This window comes from Artemia sp. Qi Xiang Cuo, chromosome 20, assembly GCF_049724085.1.
Source record: "Artemia sp. Qi Xiang Cuo chromosome 20, ASM4972408v1, whole genome shotgun sequence".
NCBI lineage: Eukaryota > Metazoa > Arthropoda > Branchiopoda > Anostraca > Artemiidae > Artemia > Artemia sp. Qi Xiang Cuo.
In genome coordinates this window covers 2,049,944-2,068,440 of record NC_142813.1, presented here as the reverse complement: position 1 = coordinate 2,068,440, position 18,497 = coordinate 2,049,944, and the positions used below count along the sequence as shown (strand labels likewise).

At 34.9% G+C, this 18,497-nt stretch overlaps 1 protein-coding gene across 2 annotated transcripts in view; it reads right to left on the bottom strand.

The window, feature by feature from the left end:
• Positions 1-357: 357 nt before the first annotated feature.
• LOC148939757 (pre-mRNA-processing factor 40 homolog A-like) overlaps positions 358-18,497 on the bottom strand; it is a 116,016-nt gene continuing 97,876 nt past the window's right edge. For both annotated transcript variants that reach the window (XM_089106367.1, XM_089106366.1), the window contains exons 13-15: positions 8,467-8,574; positions 7,030-7,164; positions 358-554 (exon numbers count right to left, since the gene is read on the bottom strand). In XM_089106367.1, the coding sequence (XP_088962493.1) occupies positions 384-554; positions 7,030-7,164; positions 8,467-8,574 (414 nt within the window). In that variant the 3' untranslated portion in view covers positions 358-383. The remainder of the gene's footprint in view (positions 555-7,029; positions 7,165-8,466; positions 8,575-18,497) is intronic.

The following is an 18,497-nucleotide window of genomic DNA, read 5'->3' as shown; positions in this document are numbered from 1 at the left end:
AAATGCAAAATACAATATGCAAAATACAAAATAAAAAAGTTTGCAAAATACAAAATTCTGCAAACCAAAAATATGTCTAACCTTTTTGTACTCGGTCTACTCATCACCCCGAAGCTCTTTAAGCAACTGAAATCGCTTCTGTTCAAGTTCATCTTCTGATAGTTCCCCTTCTTTCATGCTGTTCTTTTTCCCGTTCCGACTATCTGGGCTGCTATCTTCCGCAAGCCTTGTTGATGAAGATTTCCTTCTATCACGGGAACGGGATTGCACAATACAAAATTTTGCAAAAATGCAAAATACAATATGCAAAATACAAAATAAAAAAGGTTGCAAAATACAAAATTTTGCAAACCAAAAATATGTCTAACCTTTTTGTACTCGGTCTACTCATCACCCCGAAGCTCTTTAAGCAACTGAAATCGCTTCTGTTCAAGTTCATCTTCTGATAGTTCCCCTTCTTCCATGCTGTTCTTTTCCCCATTCCGACTATCTGGGCTGCTATCTTCCGCACGCCTTCTTGATGAAGATTTCCTTCTATCATGGGAACGAGACCGCTAAAAAAAAGAAAATATTTTAATTTCATCAACTGAAACCAACATCATTGGCATCAACAGGAGAGCATTCTTTTATGACGAGGAAAAAGACAGGATCTTTTGCATTAAAAAGAAAATACATTTGTGCAAACGATTCGAAAAAATATTCGACACAACAAGGTGACTGTTCGAAATCATCATCAATCAACAAGGTGACTATTCGAAATCATCTTCAAATATAAGCTTGATTAAGAATAAATGTGCAAACAATTTAAAAGAATATTCGACTTAACAACGATTCGACATAACAACATTTAAATCCACTATTTTTTTTCACACCAAATGAAGTTTTAGGTAGAAATAGGGGACATGAGGAATTATCTTCGAAAATGCAATTGGATGAGGACGAAAAAGTGAACGAAGCATGCGAATTAATAATAAGACATTCTAATCTGTATCCTTTCATCAGCAGAAATCAGCATCACCAGCAGCAATAGGAGAGTGATTTTTATGAAAAAGACAAAACATGAATTTGTTTTATAAGGTTTAATTACACATGAAAAATGAAACATTGAAATCGTCTGTAGGTAAAAACTTAATGAGCGTGAATTAGATGTGTGAAGCATGGGAATACAAAAGAATAATTTTTAGATTTTGCTGAAAGATTACCACTAAGAGGAATTTCCTAAATATTTGATTTGTATCTTTTTTTCACTGCTCAAAAATCGCCATTGTTTCATTTCTTTCTTTTTTTTTCAGAAGGGTAGTCTCGATTACTACAAGCCATAAATACAGTGATGCCAATTCGCAAATATTTAAGGAGGGGGCAAATTTGTTATCTTTTGAAATCTAGGAGCAGGGGGGAATAGGAGGGCAAATGCCCCCCCCCCAAAAAAAAAAAACAACACTACCACGTCAACAGCTCGATTGTGAAGATAGATTGCGTGTCTTAAAACTGAAGACTCTCAGATGGAAGAAGCTAATTCTAAAATTTGAGAATTTATTCTAGAAAAGAAAAATAAATCACCATATTTACCACTAGATGCTTTCAAAATATCTGCACTCAACCGCCTGTGTCAACCGCCTCTAGTACAAAAAAAGTGAAAAAGAATCATTCACTTTGTTCATTTAAGACGTGTTTTGTCAACATGTGAACAAGGACAACGATTCGCAAAAATGCAGAAAGGGGCCAAATATGTTCCAAAATCTAGAGGGAATGGGGGGTTGTTATTTTTTCATTTCTTTTTTTTTTCAATGTAAATACAAAGTAAGTAATTCTATAAAAATTAACAAAATGTTATTTTACAAAATAAAAAAAGCGGCGGGGTCGCTTTCTTCCTTTTAGCCTCCTCAATTGGCCCCCTGCATATACAACAAATGGAACTAATTTTGATTTCGTAACAGTGCCCAAATTAGATTTGCTATAGTTTTTCTCAATAAACAAAATATATGTCCATTTATCTATCTATCTATGCTGATTAACACTAAATATCGGTTTTCAAATCAACATTTCAGTTTAGAGCTAGCACCCCACCTGTTAAAATTTCGTGATTTACCTTTGTTGTTTTTTTGTTTAACCTCTTGCTATACAAAATCATAGGCAGCGCAATAGTGCTGCCTAGGTAAAGAATAATGTTGGCACAAGGTCCTTTTTTTTTGGTTTCTTTTAGACCAGGGCACTTCGTATCGAAGGAGTTGTCGTAGAAACTTCGAAAAGGGTTCATTCCATTGGAAATTAGAAGGGCTAGTGCCCTTTTTCACAGCAAAAAGTGATCGGAGGGCAACTAACACCCCTTCCACGCACACTATTTCCCCAAATACATCCAATCAAAATTTTGAGACAGCCATTTTGTTCAACGTAGTTGAAAAGTCTGGAAATTATACCTTTGAGAAGGACACTCCCCCCAAAGCCCCCCTGGCAAGGGTTGTAAGTTATGCCCTGGGGTTATATAAGGTTTTTTATCATAGAAATTGAAAGGGCTATTGCCCTTTTAATAATTGAAAGTGATTAGAGGGGAATCTCACGCCCACCATTTCTTCAAACACACGCAATCAAAATCTTGAGATATCCATTTGTTCAACGTTTTTGAAAGTTCTGGAAATTAAGTCTTTGAGGATGATAACCCCCTCAGAGCCCTAAGGACAAGGGTTGTAAGTTATGCCCTGGGGACACATAAGGTTTTATTAGAAAGCATTGTCGTACAAACTTCAAAAATGGCTCATTCGATTGGAAATTGAGAGGGCCATTGCCCTAATTAATAGCCGAAAATAATCGGAGGGAGAATCCCCCCAATGCCCATCATTTCCCATCAACATTTTGATATGGTCATTTTTTCAACGTAGTTGAAAGGTCTGGAAATTATGTCTTTGGGGATAACAAACCCCCCCCCCCAGCCCTCAGGGCAAAGGTTGAAAGTTATGCCCTGGGGCATATAAGGTTTTTAATAGAAAGCATGGTCATATGAACTTCGAAGGGGGCTCATTGGATTGGTAATCAGACGCTCTACTGCTCTTTTTAAGAGTCAAAGGGATCGTAGGGCATCTACCCCTCCCCCCACAAACACACACGCGACGTATTGTCCCGAAATGCATCTAATAGAAATTTTGAGATAGCCATTCTATTCAAAATAGTCTAAACATCATATAACAAGGCTTTCGGGGTCGAAACAAACCCCAGAGATTAGGGACAAGGGTTGCAAGTTATACCCAGAGGGTATTTATGGTTTTTATGGAAGAGATGGTTGTTTAACTTTAGAAGAGGCTCAGTCTTTTTCCATGAAAAAGAATATGTCACTATAAAACGAGCAGAAATTCATTAAAAAAACTTTTTCCACAAAATAAGTTATTCAGAAAAAAAATAAAGAACTACATTAAACCCAAAATGAACAAAAAAATAGAATCAAATAATCTACCAAGCATACAACTACCACAAATCAGTATCAATAAATAAATGAAACCCAAAACAAACATAAATTAAAATAAATAACACGAATCAAACTCAAAACGAGCAGAAATTAACATAAGCTGGGCGCAAAACCCCTATGCCTTCCCAAGGCCAGAACAAAATTTGCACTTTACTGAAAAAATACAAATGAATTGCTCGTTTTGAGTTAGACCCTGTTATTTATTTTAAATTCTGTTTGTTTTGGGTTTCATTTGTTTATTGATACTGATTTGTGGTAGTTGCATGCTTGTTAGATTATTTGATTCTATTTTTGTTCATTTTTGGTTTAATGGAGTTCTTTACTTTTCTTTTTTTTGAAAAACTTATTGTTTGGAAAAAGATTTTTTTAATTAACATAGACAAAGACTAACCTGTCCTGAACGCAGATTAAGTGTTTTCTAATTCTGTTCAGTTTTGAGGGTGTAATTCTTCTTATCAGGCAGGACTTGAAAGTTGTGCTCAAAATGATGATCGGATATCAAATGAGGATTGGTTGTGCCCAGACTGTTCCTCTAAGGATGCTCTAAGGAGCATCCTTAAGGAGGTCCAAGTAAATTCTCTGAAGTCACCTATTTTATCTTCTAGTTGCATCACCGTTCTCCGAATCCAAGACTTGGGAAGCTCAGTATTCTCAAGAAGATTAACACCAAATCTCCAACGACCGCCCTTTAACAGAGGAATCCAACTTTCTCCGACATCCTTCATGAAGAGACATTCCCCCTCGGAAAGTTGCATTTAAGACCGAGGGCAGCGCTTCTAGTTTCGTAAACAACCCTGCTACTTCAAGCACCAACAGTACAAACTATCACTCCACCTCAAAGGAAGTTTAGGATCACACCAGGCCTCACCCAATTTTTGCTGCATACGAGTCAATGTATGTAGCCCAGACTTCCCCCCAAAGGCCAGCTCTCCTTGCTACAAACTCTGTATACCAAACCGTGATCCCCACGAAAATTTCAAACTGAGTCTATTTAGTGGCTTTATGAACTAAAACACAAGTCGAAGAGTCGTTGAGCAATATTTTCAGAAATACCAATCCACTGTCCAAAATAAATAATTCTGGAGGCCATTCCCCCTCCCTTCCAACCCATGAAGAAGAATCTCAGAAGTTTTGTCATTACCTCAGCGCAGGTTGATAGTTCAGCAACAGCTGCTCCGGCCAGGCGAACAACCCAGCTCAAAATTCTCCCATGAAAATTAGCAAAACTCAACTAGTATCAAGACAGATTAGTGGAAAGACTATCAACCAGATCTGTCAAAATAAAAGTGATGACAAAATATCAATATTTGCAACATTGAACATTTTTTTTTGCAAATGACACCAAGTTGCTAAATCCATGGTTGCCAACCGCCACTGACATTGTGTGCTAGCAAAATCCAAAAAGTTTACGATGAGCTTGTATCTTTGAAAGCTTCGTACAGTCAACAAATTCGGGCCCAGCTATCTTCGACGATGGTTACACCACATGTGCTAGCGCTCTCCATTCTGGGTTCTTTTTTAAACTGATAAGAACAAGCTTACAGTGTGTTCTTAATTCCATCGATTTTGCAAATGTCCGCTGTACACTATGCTCCGCTGAAAGCGCTACACAATGATTAGTAACCAATATAACATACCCGATCTGTACACCATTGTGCAGGATATATTGGAGAAGTTCTATACGACTTTAACTGGAAATGAATTGCACGACGCTCTGCGACATTGTTGTCCATTTGGTATTTTATTTGTATATTGTTAGGACCGCTGGCCCCTATTTATCAGATAAATATCCGTTTTCTTTACTTCTCTAGTTAATTTAAATTACCCCCACTCTGGGAATCCCTGTGACAAACCATCCCTTTTCTTTTACTTCGTAATCCTTGATTTTCTCTTTTATAGTAATAATTGTGGTTTTCCCCTTTCTTTCTCGTAGACAAATAAATTAGCTGGACGGTGGCGCAGTTAGATGATGATTCATTCTTGTTAAAAATGTATTTTTGAACGCCAGTTTGGCAGAAAATCCATTGGGGATGAAAGGAACCATTAACCCATGCATTCTAGCTTTACTTAGCACCCTGAGAGGGTTTTGATTGGATGGTCTTCACACACTGCACCCCGGATGACTTTTCATTTCGTCTTAGGTAATTTCGAAGACCACACTGTCTTCCCATGACGAAAAGCACCAATAGGAATAAATCCTTTTATTAGACAGTGATAATTCACAAAAAAAAATGCTGAATATTTCGGTCACAAGTACAGTGACCGTCATCAGCAGAAATATATCAGTGAACGTCGTCATCAGTATTTCTGCTGATGACGGTCACATTTACAGTGAGTCATCAGCAGAAATACACCAGTGACCATCGTCATCAGAATTTCTGTTGATGACGGTCACATGTTCAATGACCGTCATCAGCAGAAATACTGATGACGACGGTCACTGTACATGCGACCAAAAAATTCAGTATTTTTTTTGTGAATTATCACTGTCTAATAAAAGGATTTATCCCTATTCGAACTTTTATTTCGTTAATTTCGTCTGGTGACGAGAAGTTATTCTTTAGTTATTTTGTAACATCTGATTTGATAAAAAGTAAGCTAATTGTTTTTATTTTGACTTCTTTATTATTAGCCTAGAGTGAGATAGGTAATTTGAGTATCGGGAGAGTTGGATCACAGAGAGAGAGCCCTGTGATAGGAGATATCTTTCCACGGGGAAAAGAAGGGTGTTCAGACGATTATTAAGCTCAAGGGTCATGGCGCTTGGGCCAATTAGCATGGTACTTTCGCGCCACGGGGAACCTACACTTGTCAAAACCCTACTGTTTGTTGGAAATCGGCAAGGGCGACACACGTAGAAATTCGTGGCGCGTTAGTGACCTTGACCCTGTAGCATCACCAGGTTACTTTGGTGGCGGTAGAGATCTTTAAATAAAGGTGGAGGGATGGATCCTCTCCTCCCCAATACATATATTTATGCGTTTTTTTTTACTTGTTTTTATTTTCAATATATTACTCCACGAGTGACGTTATATCTTTTAGTGGGAAGTAAATTCGTTCATCCATTTGATATTGTATAGTAGCTAAGTAGTAATTTATTTTCCCTATTATTTTCATGTTAACAAATATCCTCTTTATCCTATGTCAAGCCCAGAAGTGACAATTAAAATATTAAACAATAGAAAAGATTTGGTTAAGAAATGGGACACATTAAAGCGCGTGAAGGGAAATTTTCCTTTGCGTCACAGCAACAGCTTCAGCTGCCATCACATTATTAAAAAAGAAAAGGCGGAGTTATGAAAAGAAGGTGGAGTTACTATTAAAGAAGGCGGAGTTATGAAGAAAGGTGTGCGACTGATGTGTCCCAAAAAACTTTAACGGAGAGTATACGAACCCCCCCCCCCCCACAAACCTTTGTCAACTCGTAAAAACGTAACAAAAATGGACATAAACAAATTTTGTATGCGTTTTTTGAGTTTTTTTGTAACCCCCCCAATTTTATTTTAGTAAAAACCCCTTCGAAAAAAAAATCCTGGGTACGGCCTTGGGGACAACCGAGCTTAAGTGTTTACCGATCGGCTCCTTTCTCTGTTCTTCTTTTTCTTGCTTTTTGTAGACCTCCTCTCTGATTCGCTTTCAGATGATTCATCACTAGATCGATAGCCTTTTTTCTTCATGCGTTTTTCCTCATCTTCGCTTTCTGATAACTAAAAAAAAAAAAAAAAACACAAAAAAAAAAAAGCATCCATAAAATAGCTCGGGTAACTTCACGATAAATGGGATTATAATCATTTCTTTTTTTTAGAATAAATAAGAAAAAAAAACAAGTTTTCCCAACTGAAGGGAAGGAGCAACATTGAAACTTAAAACGAACAGAAAATATTCTGTATATGAGGGGGCTGTCCCTTACGCAGCCCTCGCTCTTTACGCTTAACTTACAATTGCGTAACTTACAGCCTTTTTACCAGGGACTATGGAGGGTCATGTCAATACTAAAAACACAGTTATTGTACCTTTTAGCTATGCTGAATCAAATGACTATCTTAAAGTTTTGATCGGATGTCTTTGGGGAAAAATGAGCTTGGGAGGGGGCCAGAACTTAGAAGCCCACCAATCTTTTTAGTCATTTAAAAAGGGCACTAGAATTTGTGGCTTTTGTTCGAATGAACTCTCTCTCGATCTTCTAGGACCGTTGGTTCGATATGTTTATCCCTAGGATAAAAAAAAAAAAAAAAAAAAGGAAAAAAAAAAAAAAAAAAACAAATAACGACGCGTCCGTGATCTTTCTTCTGTCAAAAAATACAAATTCCACATTTTTGTGAATAGGAGCTTGAAACCTCTACAAAACCTCTTGAAACCTCTGATATGCCGAATCTGATGGAGTGTTATTCATTAAGATCGCTTGATTTTTTTTAGGGTGTGTCCACATTTTTTCGAAAATTAGGCGAATTTTCTCAGGCTCGCAACTTTTGATGGGTAACATTAAACTTAACGAATTTTATGTATTTAGAATCAGTATAAAAAGTCAATTCTTATGATGTATCAATTATTACCAAAATTCCGTTTTTTAGAGTTTTGATTAGTATTGGAACGTGACGCTCCATAATTACAGTTGTTATCACGAACGGTTTGATGCAATCTCTAAAAAATTATCTAACCATTTGTTAGCTATATTCAAGCCACAAATTTCGTCCAAAGAGCTACCTAAAAGGGTTAAAAAAAAAAGGAAAATTCGGGATTTGAGCTTACAGTATTAGAATCTTCGTACAACCCCTATAAGAAGTCACAAGAAAGAAAGAAATCCAAAAAGTCTGTTTTTTACACTATATATTCTTCAACCTAACAATATTTGCAGCTTCACTAAGGTCGAGCTTTACGGTATTTTAAGAACAGTTTCTAATGGGTGGAACCTAAAAATTTCTTGGATAAACCATCATCCCATACTCCCTCCACCACCCTTTGCGTATATCTAAGTTGAACTGGGTGAAACAAAAATAAAATCAACTTACGGATTCAGAATCAGACGGAGTATATTTTCTAGTTTTGCGGTTCTTCTTTGCTTTCTTTCCTTTGGCGTGGTGATGACTACAGGCTTCCTCTAAATCTCTTTGATACTCCTGTAAAAATAAATAAAGGGATCTGAGTAAATTATTTTTACAAAACTATATATATATATATATATATACACACATATATATATATATATATATATATATATATATATATATATATATATATATATATATATATATATATATATATATATATATATATATATAATATATATATATTATATTCATCGTACCAAGGCCGTATCCAGGGGGGAGGGGGTTACCCGGTTTGACCCCCCCCCCCGAAATCTTTGTTTGACTCGTAAAAACGTAACAAAAATGGACATAAACAAATTTTGTGTGCGTTTTTTGAGGTTTTTTATGTAACCCCCCCCCCCTAAAATATAGTACCTCCCCCCCCCGAACAAAAATCCTGGATGCGCTTCTGCATCGTACCCTTTTTTGCTACTCTGCCATACCACATGGGTACTTGATCAAAATTCTGAGATAATAGTTTGAGGGTTATTTTCTTAGAATATTTTGAGGGTTCATGAAATATGCCTCCGGGGACATGATCCCCACAGCTAGGGCAAATGTCGTAAATTAGGCAAATCGCTAATTGTTCAAAACTAGGTTTCAAAGTTCAAAAGAAGGGTTGCCATGTTTGATCTAGGGTGTCCGATTAGCTCAAAACTTCCAGAGGTGATTCCCACAGCCAAAGGATCAGACAGTTGCTAAGAGAGGGAGGGGTGTTGAGGATGGGGGCGAGAAGAACAGATTTTTTTTGTCTCTGATCAATTTGAAACTTACAGCCATTGGTAATTGGACAACGAGTAACCTAATGCCAAAACTTCAGTCAGGAACAAAGGCTCCTAAAATGGGGACCCGAAAAAAGGCCAAAAACTTTTGTTTTGTTTTGATAAGAAAATTATATCCTTAAGCCTAAGGACTACGAGGGAACCAAATCCATAAGGAAAGATAAAAGAAAAATCAGTGCTACCCAAAAGGGGTTCGACAAAGGACCGAAAACGTTTTTTTCTGAATGATTGCAGTTCAGAAATTTTTTTCTGAACGTTTGAAACTTAAAAACTTGGCCGTAAAATTAAAAAAGGGCAGAAAATTTTTTCCTGAACGTTTGAAACTTGCAAGCGTAAGTCTTTCGACCTATGGAAGCTTAATGTTCCTAAAAAATCGATTATTAAACATGTCCCTTACAGCTCCAATTAGCTTGAGACTTATACTCGTAAGTTCCGCTTACTACGAGAATCCCCATGGATAAAAAAAAGGTTTGGGATACCAGACACTGAAAAATGAGGCCAGGAAATATTTTTTATCGATCGCCTTGAAACTTTTTCTGAAAGTCCTAGAATCAAGGATTTTGTAATTCATTAACAAACATCGGGGGAAAAAACATAGGTTTATCTAAAAACCCATCCAACTCAAATTTCGTAGCAAGAATGTATTGCATAAAACTAATTTATAGCACTAAACCTTTTTGACTGTCTACACAAATTTTGCCAGATTGAACATTCTAGTTCTTAAGCAGAAGAACTAAAATTTCTTCTTAAAAATTCCTACAATTAAATAACAAAAAATCTCAATTAAAAAACGAACAGAAATTGATTTTAAAAAAATACTTTCCAAGAATAGATTTTCAAAGAAAAGTAGAGTCATATTGGAACCTAAAGCAACCAGAAATTAAGATATACAATAAGTCAACCTTAAAACGAATAGCAATTACCCCAAATTATAAAAGGGCTACAACCCTCTAAATGCCAGAGCATCAATGAGGCCAGAAGCCAAATAACTACAACTCTCTTTCTAAGCAAGTTGAGAATTTGAAATAAAACGCTAAAAACAAAGCAGAGGAATCACTTTTAACAACAGACCGAACCTGTTTAGAAATCAAGAATATGGATTTAGGAAAGGGTAAAGTGATTCCCTTCAAATATACTTAAAGCACTAAGAGCTTTTCAACAGAGAAAATAAGATAATCTCATTTTGCAAATGGACAAAACACAAATGCGGAATCCCAAGAGTTCCCAAAAATTTATTATTAAGACTCTTTTTTAAAAGCATCTAGAATAAAATATGACATATAAATAATGTTTCTTGGCGAGCACAAAGTTGTCAGGTCCTTTGAATTTCTGGCAGCAAGATTCCGGGCGCCATGAACTGACAATAATCCTTTCCTGCTAGTATTAATACTTTTCCTTTTCTTGAATAGAGCGACTGAAGCTCATACTAAAGGATAGTAAGATAGTATTTTCTTACAGAGATGGCGGGGGGGGGGGCAAGTAAAACAACACAAGAACAAGGCGAACTGTAGGGATAGCTTAGGAAATTATAAGGGCAATGTCAATATTTTGGAAGGGAAAAGGTATATGGGGTTTTAGGGGGGATAAACAGGTGGCACTTGCCCCGGGCGCAGAATTTCAAATATGTAATCTAACGGTTATAATCATTTTGTAATTTTATTTTTATTAAAATAAAGTAGAGAGAGCAGTTGACAAAATTTTGTTAATAAATGCATTTTTTTTTAAATTTACCATGAACATTTTTTGGAGACAAGGGGGGTGGGGCGCTAACCAAGATTTTGCTCCAGGCACAAGCAAGGCTAAAACCTCCATTGGGGAGAGGACAGACCCCCCTCCCGTTCGTGCCTGTCTTATGGGATTATCTCTGCTGGAAGACGAGCCAAAAACTGCTAGTGATTGCCACAAGTAATTGCCTGTATAGTAAAAAAAAAGGCGAATAAAGAGGCATGACCCGCCTCCCGCCTTTTAGTTAGAAACTAGGAAAAAATAATTAAAACATATTACCGATTATATCCAAAAAATTTCATTTTAAACCCTAATAAATCAAGAGCCTCGAGAGACCCTTTGAGAGAGCCAAGCAGGCAAGTTCAAAACAGGACTCTTTCAGTACCTGACTGCTACCTTTTCCAAGAACTTCTTGATTTTTCATATCTCTTCAAAGATTCTCTAAATTTTTCGCAATAGCATAAACATGTTATTATTAATCATTTCAAATTTAGATTAGATGAGACAAAAGACACACTCCTTGAATCCGTAAAAACATACACACAGAGAAAAAAACAGAACATTTTTACATCTTAGATGCGTGGAGAAAAAAAACATCTAGGAGAATTTCTAGTTCCGACGAAGTTTATTAGACGGCTTCACTGTACACTGGTCTTTATGAAGAGACTTTACTTCCCAATTTTTCTGAACTGTGTCTTTTGGACTAGTGAAGAGCGGGGCCCTCTTATCGTCCCCTAAGCGCAGGATGATTGGAAACTTACTGAGACTGACCGACTGGTCAGTTTTGTATTATTATTTTGAGACATCAAGTTGCACATCTTATAACACAAAAATTGAAATTCAAATAGTTTTAAAAATTGTAAATCCTTTTCGCGTCAATTTTATCCACAGACGACACAAACCACCTTTACAAAAGTACGACTAAAAGCAGAAGTATGACTCAGGTTTACTGTTAGTTTTTATTTCTTTTTTGAAACATCCAAAAAGAAAGAATAACTTTGTCAATCAATATTATGTTATAAAACAGAAACAGTTTACTTTTAGAGACTGTAAATCCCTTTTGCGCTTATTTTTCTTCACATTCATCACGAAAATTTTAATAACAGAGCAGCTAAAGGCAAATTTTCGACCCAGTTTTGCTCTTTACCCAAACGACCCCAGAAATAAACTAAATCGAATTTTGGTTAATCATCACTTTATCTATGTTTTTGTTCATCTCAATGGCAACGAATTCTAAAAAGTGTCAACGGAAAAGATGAACAAATACAAAGAGACTCAAATGCATAAAACAAATTGGTAGATGCAATCAACTGAAAAGTGTCCCTAAGCAACGAATTCTGTTAGAGAGCAAATTACATCAAAAACAATTTCATAGACCAATTGTGTTATTTCCCTCCCTCTAAGATACCAATGACGGTTAGCCTTTAAATGGAAAAACGAGAAAAGGCTTCATGAAAAGAAATCGGGAGAAACAATGAATACGTGAAGAAGAAGCTATACAGTTATACAAATGGGCAAAATTTCAAAATCCTAGATGCACACAACCAAAACTTCAGATAAATTGTAGGTGGAGATGGATTGCCACTGGGTCTTAAAGCTTTGTTTCAGATAATTTGTTGGCATTCAGTAGGTTGAAATCGCTAAGGTGTGCGGTTTAGAAGCAAATACGCCAAACAATATATCGGAGGGGAGAGGGGGAATTAAACAATCTTAACGAGGAATCCTCCCTCTATATACTGAAATAATCACAATCAGTGGCTTTACTAGTTAAATTGCTGCAAGCTTAAATGCTATCTCAAACACTGGATAAGGAAAAATAATCCTACTAATATTAACAACCCATCACAGAGCAATGTCGCCTGAGGACTTCTAGCATTGTACAAAGGTGCACCGGTTTCTAGGGTATAGATAGATAGATATATTTATTCACATACACGCCTTATTGGGCCATGGTGACTCAAAACAAACAAGCAAAAAAAAAAAAAAACACACAACAAAAATACGTAAAGTGACAAAACATTAAAATTTGATTATTCAAGATAATTTTCGTGTTACCTCATACCTACCAGGACAAACCTTCCAATATTATTTACATCTAAATAACACTTAATTTTCAAAATTCCAAAATCCAATCTTTCCCCCCGACCTCCCTACCAAATATTTCAAGGCGGAATTCCCTCAACTCCCTAAATTCCCCTAAAAAATAATACAAAGGCTCGTCCATATCTCCACAGAGGGCAACTGCAAGGAGCAACCCTCCATCTAGGCCTCCGTAAATATTTAATTTGTTCTCCAAGAGGCATAAAATTCCCCCTTACAGACATTACTCATTCTAAATATTCCGGACTTAATCCCTTTCAGATAAATTTCTTCACCCCAGTTCTTCTTGACGTCCACATATAGCCCCAGGGACGGCGAGGTGGCCTTCTCAGATTACCGAACCCGAACTTCCTGAGATTCTATCCTAGTAGCAACTAACCTAGATACAGTCCCTACCATATTCATCACAAGGGCCACCACTCCATGAGTACCTTGCCACAAACAAGTTTAACCATAGTTGCTACATTTTCCTGGCGTTGCTGCGCCGTCACAAGGTTCATCATACTAGTTGTAATAATATAGTAATATATACTGTATAATACATATAATAATGTAACAATATGATAATATTTGAACTCTCATTAATGATCTTCAGAGGCTTGATGCTTTTAGAAATTAGACATTTAATTGAAAAAAGAAGCATGCATTAAAATATTCCGAAAATAAAGTGTTCTGTGGAAAAACAGATAACACAGGTACATTGAAAATGAAAAAGGATGTTGGACAACGGAGAAAAACCAAGGGGCTCACCAAGGGGCTCAAGGGAAAAACCACGGGGGTAATTTTATAACTTTAATTCTCTTCTTAAAAAAAAATAAGAAAAATTCTCGAAAAGCCTCTTCAATAAATTCGCTTTTGTAATTTTTGTCAAGTTTCATCCGTAATCTTAACTGATTTGAAATTTTGACTTTGTTCCACTGATTTTTCTCCTATGTTCTGTTTTGTTTTTTTTGCTAAAACGGCAGTAGAAATTTTAGCGTTATTTTTTTACAACAAGGCATGTTGAAAATATGGATAAAAACTTTGAAATCAATTTTAACGGCCAAAACCTCAGATTTCAAAGCAGTTCCCCAACAGTTTTGACTTGAATTAAGTTCGTAAAAGAAATAATTCTGATGTTTTTATTTGAAAAAGAAGTGAAAAATGCAAATCAGACGACCTTCATTTTGCTTAAAAAAAGCAAAATTTTTATTCAAAAAGAGGGTTGACTTTCGTGAGTTTTTAGAAGGTTTGGGTAAAGGGCTGGGGATGTGGCCAGGTTGTGCCGAAGAATTTTTTTCACTAAATTTGACTTTTAATTATTTACATTTTACTTTTTTTAATAACTTTTTTTTTTTTTCTTTTAAATAGCAAGTTAGGACTTTGTGTTTTGTTAGCTTTAAGTAAAAAGGTGGTTAGAAGCTACAGCCACCCACAGACTTGAGTCATTTATGTGGTTGTTTAGTTTTTTATATAATGTAATTGCATTATTATTTTTTGCTGACGTAAATAAAAAATGTCTAAAATTGGCTACCTAGTGTAAATACAGAAAAAAATTTAGATATATTTTATTAGCATATAAAATTAAAATTAGGCAGTAAAATAATTGAAAATTCGATCTTATTGACGGTGAACTTACGTAAGGAAAGCTGAGAAGCGTAACATTTCATGTAAACGGCACAAGTCAACCTTGAGATAAGTCATTAAGGAAAAGTAGAATTATAACAAATTTAATTTTTATCTACATAAATTAGTATCATAAAAGATATTAATCCGTTGTAATTTATAAAGGAGAAATGAAAGGGATGACATTTCCGTCAGTATTGCCACGTTGAAAAGTAGAAACGGAGCGAAACTATAACATCACCAAAACTATTATAAATCCAATTTGAAAAAAAAGTGATCTAAAGCCTTATCAACTACTTCAATCCTGCAACAAACGTGAGAGGCTCAACATACTACTCAGTCTCTGAGAACAAAACCTTTGAGCGCCAAAAATAAACCGAATGTGTCATAGCTAAAGGTCCCAAATTGCAAAAGGCAAACATTTGAGCGCCAAAAATAAACCGAATGTGTCATAGCTAAAGGTCCCAAATTGCAAAAGGCAATTTTTCGACCATTCACTTTTCTTTCTCATTTGAAAACTTTGCAAATTAATCGATACGCCTAATAAAGTATAAAATAGTTGAGCAGAACAAGAGTTTGATCGATTGGAGAAACTTCATAAAAACCAAAAGCGGTGCAACACAAAAAAATGATTTAAGGAATAGTCTTTTGCAGTTAAAATGGCATTTCACGAAATTCAAAATGCATAACCTTGAGGTATTTAAGCAAATTCGAAATTCCTCAAAACCAGGGTAAAACTCTTTTCAGAAATATTAAGTTATTCTTTAATTAAAATATAAAATTAACCAGTAAAGCCGTTGGAAATTCAATTTCATAGACATTAAACTTACACTAGAAAAGCTGAGACAGGCTATATTCCCTATGGACGACAGGGGGAACCTTGAAAGGAGTAATTAGGGAAGGACTGCATTATAATAAACTTATCTTCTATTTCTATAAATTAATATAAACTTATATTTATAACAGGAATTAATCTTTTTTAATCCATCAAGGGGAAATAAGAGATTAAAGTATTTCTTAGACCAAACTGCATTTCCATCTACCGAATTTAACAAATAAAATCATAGGAAAAATGGTAATAATATAATATTTTAAACAAAGTAATAAAAGAAACAAAACACAAATTGTGACCTTCCGCACTATAGTATAGGCTACTATTTGATCAAACAAAAATAATTGACACTTCTGTTGGACTTTTACAAAGTTTCCAAGAAATAATCGAATTTAAAAAAAATATATCTATGGGCGTATTAGCATTAATAGAGATGAAGGGGAACATAGATAAAATCTGATTAAACAATCTGATTGATAACTAATTATAATCTGATCAATCTGATTAATAAATAGTAAATTAATCTGATATTAATAATTAAATTTGATTAAACAATAACTTAATTAGGGGACATGTCAAAATTTCAAATAGCTTAAACAATAGCATGTTGCATTAAGTTCCCCAAACAAGAGTCAACATTATAAGCAAAACTCAGGGTGAAATCAATGCTGGAAAGAGTCAACGTACCTCAGCTAGAATAGCAAACAAAAACCCATTTGATATATAATATATGAGTTTTCTTGACCTGTGTCCATTTATAATTTTAGGTTTCCTCTTTAGATCATTATATTTTAATCCTAACCTTTTAAATTCAATCATAGGATCCTAAGGAAGATTAAAAAATAAATAAATAACCTGTTTTATCGGAATTTAATTATAACCGTTTGAACCTAAGGCATATATAATTTTCTTAACAAAATATATAATTTTATTTTTGCTAGATTTCATTACCAAACTCAACCTGTGCCAGAGATAACCTAATTTATCATTGTGTTGGGCGTATTTGTGCTATTTGTACTGTGATATTGGAAGTTGTTAAGATGCGAGTTTTTTTTTATTGTTTCCCTTTTCTTTATATGTCCTGATGAAGTTAGCTTCTTTTTTTTCGTTGATAAGGGCTTCCCAAAGTGAAGTCGAAATATTCAGATTTTTGTATTACTTAAAATTTGTAGCTTTTTTTTGTCCATGTTCTAATATTATACCCTTTTTTACTAAATTTTCATTTGTTGAACTCTGTAAAAGAGATTAAAGCAGCAAAAAAATAAACAAAAAGTAAAATAAATAACAAATAAAGTAAGCAGAACTGAAAGGAATTAAAGAGATAACATAAAACTTTAACATAAAAATAAAGAGAAAGAATTTCATTTGTTGAATTCTGTAAAAAAGAATTAAAGCAACAAAAGAATAAACAAAAAATTAAATAAATAGCCGAACTAAGAGGAATTAAAGAAAATAAAAAGGCATCCAGTTTGTTTTTTAGTGTGATCCTTAAAACTTTCACAAAATATTTCCTATGAAAAAAAAATCAGCTTTATCTACATAGGGAGATAAGCCAAGGACAATTCTATTCAGCATGGCAATGATACTTTGCTTTGGGAAAATAATTGCATCTTTTATTTTTCTTACTGGCCCTCCGGGCCAAAATCGAAAAATCACAGATACGTTTGGTCGAATAAGGTATCAATGAAGCTAGAATTCTAAGCTTCGGAATTCACATAGGCTAGCGGAACCTCTCTGAATAGATGTAATCTATAATATAATTTCATATTTAGAGATAGTTTTAAGAATTGGGTGGATCGACCGTGCATCAGACACTATACCGTACGGAAAATGGGGTTTGACTACTTTTTAGGGGGTAATAGTGAGAGAGGGGCTAAGATGGTTGGGCCAGGTTTTACAAAAGACAGATGACAGATTGCTAAAGATTGTGCTTTTGGCAATACATTTAGAGCCAAAGGGAAAACTGAGGTTAGAGGTAAAGAGAAAACAAAGGGAAAAGGAAAAAAGGAAAACAAAGGAAAAAAAGGGAAAAAGAGGTGGGAAGTGTTCACATAGTCATAAGAAAATTCAAACTTCCTGGGAGAGGGTAATAAGTAAAGCTTTGAACTAATCAAGGTTGAGATGGAGCGTCTGCAATTGGGTCGGCCTTAGGTGGCCTATAGCTGCAATGAGTTGTCAGAAGTAGTTACGCCACATGCTTCATAAGCCCTTATTATATTAAACTTTTTAACTATAAATTTAAGAAAATTACTTGGCTTTGTTGCCTCATTCGTGATCATTTCTTATTCCATGACCTTTCCTTCATGAAGTTATGACCTTGCCCTCTCACGCGAAGTTGACGGTAATTATCAGAGAAAATGCGTGACACAATAACACCGTTGAACTTTAATTATAAGCATTTTTTCTAATACAATTCAAACTTTTTCAAGATTTGACGATTTTTTTAAACATTTGTTCATTCATTGGTTGCCTTTAACCATCATTTTTGCTATGATTTTCAAAATTCAGCTAAATAAATAATAAATGACTAGTTTCAATATTAAAAATATAAAAGTTCGTTGCATTTTGTGCATTGCAGTTCAGCGCCATCTTGTGGAGTAGCTCCCCTAATTTCCCTCTCCATGCCATCATTATTAGGTACCAAACTTGTATGCTTAAATAAAGACAAAGAAAATGGGTATTACGATACACAGAAGAAAATTTCTTTAGAAGCTACTGAGATTCCCAATAATATTCCAGAAGCAAGTTTAATTTTCTGGCAGTTTCCAATAGCTATTATAATGTTAATGGACATTTTGAACATTAATTCGAAATGTTATTGTGCTTTGGAGCAACGGAATAATAATCTTGTAGGTTTTTTTTTTTTTTTTTTTTTTTTTTTTTTTTTTTACAATGATCTCCTCAAAAAT